This window comes from Poecilia reticulata, chromosome 22 (genome assembly GCF_904066995.2).
Source record: "Poecilia reticulata chromosome 22, P_reticulata-male-v2, whole genome shotgun sequence".
NCBI classification, from domain to species: Eukaryota; Metazoa; Chordata; class Actinopteri; order Cyprinodontiformes; family Poeciliidae; genus Poecilia; species Poecilia reticulata.
In genome coordinates, this window is record NC_088851.1 from 5,972,303 (window position 1) to 5,981,403 (window position 9,101).

The 9,101-nt window shown below is 40.3% G+C and overlaps 3 gene segments (V, D, J or C); all 3 read right to left on the minus strand.

The window, feature by feature from the left end:
* Positions 1–866: 866 nt before the first annotated feature.
* On the minus strand, positions 867–2,933 carry LOC145547512 (T cell receptor beta variable 7-2-like). The segment is given in 2 exon segments: positions 867–2,499; positions 2,616–2,933. Coding segments are annotated over 2 exon segments (378 nt in total).
* Positions 2,931–3,432, minus strand: LOC103458228 (T cell receptor beta variable 18-like). The segment is given in 2 exon segments: positions 2,931–3,298; positions 3,384–3,432. Coding segments are annotated over 2 exon segments (417 nt in total).
* LOC145550005 (T cell receptor beta variable 12-4-like) lies at positions 3,237–4,706 on the minus strand. The segment is given in 2 exon segments: positions 3,237–3,962; positions 4,082–4,706. Coding segments are annotated over 2 exon segments (420 nt in total).
* Positions 4,707–9,101: the final 4,395 nt, after the last annotated feature.

Below are 9,101 nucleotides of genomic sequence, written 5' to 3' on the forward strand. Positions count from 1 at the left end.
TAGCTAGGCTAGCAGTCTATAGATAATTAGCTAGATAACTAGATAGATAATTAACTAGCTAGCTATTTTCTCTGTAGGTAGACAGATAATTAACTAGTTAGCTGTCTAGATTGACAGATGGAAAACTTTGCATCTCTGATAACAAAAGTAACAGATGTTTGTCTGTGACAGGGTTGTAAAACATTCAATAGAGCTATGCACCAGATAAAAATCAAAAACAGGTCTTTGAAATCCCTCTGCTGTTGAGTGCTGTAATTGCACTCAATAATCTTATTTTTTGGGATGTATAATTTTTTTTTTTTGTATAGCTTTCCAGGCTAGTGAGACTGAGTAATATGCACACAATCCCAAGATTTTGTAAATTCATCCACTTCTTTATTATTAACATTCTATTTTTTTTTACTGCATTCATAGAGTGAGATGGTGAAGATGTGCCATTGCTGCTAGGATAGAAGCTTTCATAAAACTTTGTAAATGAAACTTACTTGAGGCCCTCTGCCTGGTTGTCTTCCTGATTATTTAAATAGAACCAAATACTAAAAAGAACAAACAGATGTCTTTGAAAACACCCTCATGCAGATATCGACCACAAACAGCCTGCATGTGCATGGAAGACTGGAAACCACGGATGATAAAACCATTGAACAGTTTTTGTAACGTTCAAAGGTGTTTTTTTGTCGTTGTGCTTTACTTGCTGCACAGAAGTAGAAAGCACTGTGCTTCTCCTCTGCAGCACTGATTATAAGGGAGGCGTTTTTCAACGTGTTCACACTCAGATCTCCAGAAATGTTGAAGTCCTTCTTATACGTCTCCTCCATGGTGGCGTCTTTGTAGCTCAGATACCCCAGCAGGTTCATGGCCGTGTCTCCAGCTGGGCGCCGATACCAGAGCGTCACCCTGTAGTCGGTTTTATCATAGGTGCAGAAAATCTGAACTTTATGACCAGGGTGTGTGATGAGATCAGAGGGAGACTGATTGACCTCAACACACAGACCGACACCTAAAAGTTCGAGAAAATGTTTAGTCCTTGATTGTAAAAAGGCATGAAATGTTAACTTATCTACATTGTAATAATTTTTGTTTACCTGCAAAGTAAGAAAGGATGATTATGGGATTCATTTTACCTCTATAAGTTAAGCATTTGCTAAAAATCCACCACCACAGGGCAGACAGAAAGCGTTTAGGTTTTGGCAGCTGGAATCTAACCAGCGATGAAAGTGAATGGGCTGCTGATAGGGACGAGGATTTAACTGAACCCTGCAGAGGAAAGGGAAGTGACGAAGAAACACAAACCCTCAACGCACACAGCTGAAGTCAAAGGTTTCAGTTGAGGTTCAGCTGCTTTTCTGTTCAAAAAGTTCATATTATGCCTCGAGTTTTTTTTGTTGTTTTGTTGTTTTTACATTTTGTCATGTTACAATGGCAAATTTCAATGTTTTAAATAGGGATTTATGATGGAACAACAGAAATTGATACTGAAGGATGAAAAAAAGCCACTGGACATCCAACTTAAAGTTAATAAATATCATGTGGCAGACAAAATGAAATATAAATGAATAAGATCTGATCAGGTGAGACCCTAACTGAACTTTTTAGATCGCAAGTTCATGGATGGTAGAAAACTAACCACAGCATCATCCTGATCAAACCATCCCCATGGTAAAACATGGTGATGGCTGCATCATGCCAAAATCACCATAAACTAAAACCTGCTAACAATGCAGTACTGAATAAGACTGACTGGTCAACACCTATACATGCATCAACCACAATAAAGCAGCAGGCTAGCTAGCAGAGTGGATTAACCAGCTGCTATCACATTATCAATTGTGCAAAACCATAAACAAATGTGCATCTTAGTGATCATCATCATCTGAGCAGCAGTAGGACGAACAGCTGCTATTCTGTTTGAAGTAAAAGCAATCAGATCATGTTATAGATAACTGGAGAAATCATCCCAGCCTTTTTCACCACTAGTTTCTGTTTCTACTTGAAGCTAAATTCAAACACAAGCCGAGTTTGACGCTCCTGTGGTTCCAGGGAAACTGATCAAACTTTAGAGACGTTGAATCACAAATCATTTTTTGATTCCCAGCTCCCCCTAGTGGAGACTTTTAAAAATGCAAACATGGGTTTCTGATTAACTGTTTTATTGGCAGTTGGTTTTTGTTCAGCTGTTGTATTTCCTCACATCACTGTGTTTGCTGACAGCACAGAAATACACGGCGCTGTCATCAGGCTGCAGGTCCTTCACAGTCAGAGCTCCGGTCTCTATGGCGTCTTTGACTGCTGAGTATTTGCTCTGCGGGTTCTCGCCGTAGTCTGGCTGCCCACCGAACACCGTGTACACAACGAGGGTCATGGTCTCCCCTGGTCGCTGTCGGTACCAGTACATCTGGGTATGAGAAATGTCTTTTTTGTGGCTGCATTTCATCTCAGTCGATTCGGACTTCAGCCTCCAACTGATGGTGGGATCCTGGATGACGTCCTGGGAGTAAACTGTCGAGAAAAGAAAAAACAATCTTTTATTTAAAATAAAATCAAGTTAATTTGCACTAAATTTCTTTATTGAAAGACTAAATTCAAGAAAATCTATTCAATACTTCTAAATTTACCTTGAATTCTCAATGAAGAGAGTAGAAGTATGATAAGAATTTGCAACATCGTTTTAATTTTAAATATTCAGTGTTTAGAATCTGTCGCTTTGTGGTCCAACAGAGATGTGCTGAATATTTCTGGGAGGATAAATAACGTGTCGCTTCACAGAAGCTCCTCCCCTTTGAGAGAGAAGAACGAGAGGTTGATGAAAACGAGTCGATCCAGGCGGAAATCTGTCAAACGTTAACTGAGCAGCAAAGTAAACATTTTACTCAAATGTTCTGTATCACAACCCATATAGTCATGTACCACTGAACCTACATATAACCTAATTATAAATTGCTTGGTTCGGCAGACGGTGAGGTTTTTGTTCTGATGAGCTGTGGCTGTGCAGCACTGTGGTAGCTGGCAGCACAGAAGTAAACCCCACTGCTGCTCTCATTCAGCTCCTTAATCATCAAAGTGCAGGTCTGGTCTCTGTCTGCACTCCCTTCCACCTTCACAGCCACTCCAGGTTCTAGAAGGGTTTCTCCAAAAAATCGATACCCCAGCAGCTGCAGCTGTTTGTCCTCTAGTCTCTTGTACCAGAGGATCATATTGTACATCTGGATACTGTGGGAGCAGCTGATTCTGGCTGCTTCTCCTCGATTTTCCACAATGTTCAACGGCGTCTGGCGGACCTGATCGCCGAGAGAAGCTCCTGTAGAGGAAGAAGTCCCAAATTACAGTCAGAAAATTCAACTAAAACATCAACAGTGGACCTCTGTACCGAAAGCTGTGGTCACCTGCAAACAGCACAGCGTTGAGAGCGATTATCAAGAGTTTGACTCTCATTCTGCTGGTTATTATTGTGTGATGCTCTCAGCAGCTCAACAAGTTGCTCTTCGTCTTTTCCTTTGAGGCGACAGCAAAACAACCCCCTGCTAGGTGGGCGTGGTTAGACCACACCTGAATATTATCGCATTAGTCATGACACATGGCCTCGCCTCATCAAAGGAGGTGATACAGCTGCGCGGGAGGGTGAGGAGGTTTATGCACTGAGGAGCAGAGACATGCAGCACTGTGGAAACGGGCGGCACAGAAGTAAACCGCGCTGCTGTCTGGGCTCAGTCCTGTAATGGTTATGGTGCACGTTTTGTCTTTGTTGGCGTCGCCGTCTATTGTCACGTTCAGGTCCTTGTCTGGGAATGAAGCGGTTCCGTACATGTATCCCAGCAGCTGCAGCTCGCGGTCGTCCGTCTGCCTGTACCAGAGGATTTGATCGTAGCTCTGAATTCTGTGGGTACAGCTGATGGCGAGCGTTTCGCCACGGTGTTTGAAAGCGTGGTCAGGAACTTGGATGATTTTTTCACTCAGAGAGGAGCCTGTGGGGGAGAGGCAACGAAAAACAAGAAATGACTAGGAAGCACGAGTTCAAACCAAAGAAAATTTTATGTTATTTTCAAGAAAAAGTCAAAATTCATCCTCAAAATCAGCAGTTTACCTGAAACCAGTAGGGCCTGCAGGCTTATGCAGCAGAGGAGGAACATTGCTGGTTCTGGTTGGGGCCAGTTTGCCCTGAAGCTCTGTTGTAAATCACAGAACTAAGCTAAAATGGGAGGAGCCTCCATGTCTCCTCCTCTTTCCAAAAGTCAAACTGCTCTGATTTTGCATTTTTACATTCATAATAGTCCGGGAGGGACTCAGAGTAGAGCCGCTGCTCCTCCACGTCGAGAGGAGCCAGTTGAGGTGGCTCGGGCATCTGGTAAGGATGCCTCCTGGACGCCTCCCTGGTGAGGCACGTCCCACCGGGAGGAGGCCTCGGGGAAGACCCAGGACACGCTGGAGGGATTACGTCTCTCGGCTGGCCTGGGAACGCCTTGGGATTCCCCCGGAGGAGCTGGAAGAAGTGGCTGGGGAGAGGGAAGTCTGGGCCTCCCTTCTGAAGCTGCTGCCCCTGTGACCCGACCCCGGATAAGCGGAAGAAAATGGATGGATGGATGGACATTCATAATAATCTTGAACTTGCCAGATTCAGAATTGGATTCCACAGAAAACAACAACAAGGTTTCCCACAAAAAACTTGCTAAGCCCAATATGAAAAGTTCTGGCTAGAGAGAACCTCTCTATTGTTCACAGGTTGCCTCAACAGACTAATATTACAGCTAAGTGTTTAAATAGCTGAAATTATTCAAATTAAACCTTCATGGATGTTAAATTTCTGGAGTAATATGCTTAACAAGTCATTTCAACTATAATTTATTTTTAAAATACAGCAATTACTGACAGAAGTGTAACAATTTATTTTTCCAATTATTTTTAATTCTTTTTCTCAACCATACTGCTTTCTAACCATACACTCGGACCAAATATTTATTATGTAAAAGAAATGTCATACTCTGGTGATGAGTTAACATTTTTTTAATTAAACTGTAACCAAAATAAAAATTCTTCACAGCAGTATCTTTGGGAAAACACCACCCCCTAGTGGACAAAATGAGATTACACATCTCATATTATGATCAGGCTCTCCTCCCATGTGGTTTTGTTGAGTATCATGTTATCAGCAGGTGAACGATGGTTCCCTCGGTAACCTAGAATGTTGCATCACGCAGACTTTTTGTAGAGGGGGAGACATGAACTGAGTCACTGTGTCTACTAGCTGCACAGTAATACATGCTGCTGTCTTCTGGCTGCAGTTTCTCCACACGGAGCTCAGATTTCTTTGAGCCGTCTCCTTTTATACTGAAGTGACCTTTGAATTCATCCTCCATTGTTGGACTTTCATACAACGTATGACCGATTAACTTGAGATCAGAGCCGCCAGTCGGCTTCTGGTACCACAGAATCACGTTGTATGAGCTGACTGAGTGGCTGCAGGTGATTGTTGCAGGACCCTGAAGAGTTCCTAATATTGACGGTGGATCCTGCTGGACATCACTGCTCAGAGAACAATCTGTGTTGAAAGGAAAAAAAAAAATTAAGAAAGATGGACGTGAAAATAAACTTATCTATAAAACGTTTGGAGTCCAACCTACAGCAGCAGCAGAGCAGCAGCAGAGTGATGCTGCTGAGGTGTCTTGTCATGGTGTCTGCAGCTTCCTGTTTGTCTCTACAGGGACTGACATGCTCAGCACATTTTACTGGTTGTGATGGGCTGTGTGCTGAAGGCGGAGCTTCAGAAAGAACAGGAGCTTCTTAAAGAGACAGAGGCCCAATTTCAAAGCGTTAATTGGCAAAATCATTTTTTTGGTAATGTTTTATATAATTGCATTTTTATAATAAATGAAGGTAACATAGTTACTTGATTGTGCTATAAAATGGTATTATGTGGCTAGAAAATACATAATACTGCTCATTTAACATAATATAATCATAATGCTCTTTTGTTTATGACCCATTTTTACTTCTCCAAACAGATAACCTCCTATTACCGTCTTTTCATCCATGTAGTGATTATGGAAATTTCAGCACTTCAAAACACAATTCAACATCGAAGGCCTTGTTTTTCTGGATTTCTTACCAAATTCACTTTGTTCATAGTGAGTTTATAGGAGTAATAATAATGACAAAAAAGACATCGTACATTCAGCAGACGTTTCCAATTAGACAGCGACAGTGTGAGTGAAAAAAACAAAAACCAGATGACTCCATTACGGTGAGTTAAACTCTGAGTGTAATGTCAGCTCATCACTAGAGATGCGAACTGTCGGATACGGGAGTGTGTCGCTGAGACTGTGTGTGGTTCCAGCTGAGGTGAGAAGTGCTCGGAGGTTTTTGTTCGTCTCTCCCATGTGGTTTCATCACTGTGTTGACTCACAGCGCAGAAGTACAAGCCTTTGTCTTCTGCCTTCAGGTTCTTCACTGTGAACGATCCTCTCTCGGCTTCAGTCTTGGACGCTGAGAATTTATCTTTACTGAAATCTCCAAAGTCGTGGTCTTTTGAAGCCGTCGACGTGAACACGACGAGTTTCATGGTTTCTCCAGGCAGCTGTCGGTACCAGTACATCTGGTAATAGCCAGCACCCTTGGTGTGACTGCACTCCATCGTTACATCTTGACCCACAGACTTCCACAGCATCGGGGTTTGGGAAACATGGCTTCCGCCGACAAAACCTGGGGTTGAACAGAGCAGAAATGTCTCGCAAAATGTTGATCAAAACATAATTTCTTTTTTAAAAATCTTTATCTTTTCAATCACCTGATGTCCACAGGAGAAAGACAGAAACCGAGACGAGGATGTTTTGCTGCCTGATCATAGTGTGGAGCTGCTGTTATGAGCTGCAGGGAGGAGAATCACCAGACATCCACCTTGTAGCTCTGTGTGATGTGGTTTTGTGGTCTGCTGTCAGTATGCTGTAGCATCCATCCACTATGATGGCTGTAATTGTGCCAGTTCAATGATGTGCAGAAAAATATAGAAAGTTGACTTTTAGTTATCATCTAAAAAATTGTTTTGATGTTTGTTTTTTTTCAGACTCAGAGTAAAAATAAGGTGCATATATAGACGTTACACAATTAAGGAGGATTTGTGGGCAAACAGCTGGAGAAAACAATTTAGAAGTTAAAGTTCTTTAAAGGGGCAGTATCATGTATTTTCCAAAGAGTGCAATTTTAAAGCACAATCAAGTCACTATTACCTTCATTTACAAAAAATGCAAATATGACTTAAAAGAAATTTGACTTCATAATTAACGCCTTGAAATTGGCCCTTTCTCTCTTTAAGAAGCTCCTGCTCTCTGAAACTCCGCCTTCAGGAAGTCATCACAACATGGCTCCTCTATTAACTCTTTAACAAAATTTCTACCAGCGTTGCCCTGAGAAGAATGAAAACATCTAAGAAAAAAAAAATCACTTTTGGCTTTAGGCTGTTAAGCGATTAGCATTGTGATATATTGACTCCTGACCAGATTAAACATTTTTATTTTGGATATAAATGTTGAAGACGACAGAAACAAAAACAAGTGATAGAAAGTAGCAGAGCTTTATTTAGTAAACAATTACATCGTAAAATATTATTATTGGTGCTTGGAGATACGTTACTATTTTTATTATGCTTGTCTTCCTGATGCATTGAATTTCCTTTTTGTGAGTTTGTTCATCTCTAAATCAAATAAGCTTCACCTAAAATCTCTTCAAGTTCAGAGATTTGTTGCTCTGATTGACGGCAGTGTTGCAGGCTGTCCAGCAGAGGGCGCCCGTTGCTCTGAATGGTCGCTGTTCATGTGAAGGAAGCAGAGAAAAATATAAAACCAGAATACATGGAACAGTTCACTTTATTTCCTGTTTTTTTTTCTAAAGGCTGATCTGACTATTTTACACTAACAAACGTCAACAGTAGTTGCCACATCTGTCCAGTTAAAGCTCTTTTCTAAATGTCTTCATTAACAACTACAAAAGTGAGATTTAATAGTATCTTTAAAGATTGTTTTATTATAATGTGTCAACTGGTTGATGCTCAAACTGATGGATTTCCTGTTTTTATATGGGGTTAAACCATTAGGAGGGAATGTATCACATGCATGTTGCCACGGCCAAAACATTTTTTATACAACTTAATTAAAAATGGATTTATGAAACCAATTTAATCGTTTTGAGCTGTTAGTAAGTGAACTTATTTAGACCACGCCTATGTTTCGTAAGACTCTAAATGCTGCTTTTGTCTGTTTTGTAGCAGTGAATTAGTTTAACCAAATTTACATGATTTACTTAGTTTTATTTATTTCAACATGTGAAATATCTAATTTATGAAGCTACAACACTTTATTGATCCCAAAGGAAAATTTAATTCAAAATTCTTCAGAATTAGCTCCAATGGTACTATTAAAATTTCTATGTTGTGTAACCTTGTGATTGATGAAACTCTTAACTATATAACTATATTATTTTACACAGATGTGACAGAAATCAGTAATGTAACGAGAACTCAGAATTACAATTGAAACTGCAGCTTGTAGTTAAAATGTATGTTAGTTACATGCTGAAAAATGTTTTTTTTTCTTGACGCATCATGATATATATTAAACTACATAATGATTTATAATTATTATACTTCCTTGCAAAAATATTAATACCCTTTATTTTTCTGTTTTTGTATGCATCTTACAGGATTTTATGCAACAGGCCGACACAAAATAGGACATTACAGTGAAGTGGAGAGAAAAATAATATATGATTTAAAACATTTTCTACAAAAAAACAAATTGGCATCCATCCTCCTCTGAACAGACTGTTTGCAGCTCCACCCTTTCCTGTAATCGCAGCTGCAAGGCTTCTTGGGTCCGTTTCTTTACACCTACTGTAACTTTAACCCATTTTTCAGTGAGACGGTTGGTGAGCTGTTTTTACCGTATGTGAAACATCTGAACTGTAAACATCAATTCTCAGTTAGGTCAAACTTGGACTTTGACTGGGAAACTCTAACACATGAATATTGTTGTTTTAAAGTCACTGTCCAACCCCTTTTCTCGATGCTTTTGCACTCTGCAACATTTTTAAACCAGCTTTCGTGTCCATGTGGAAGA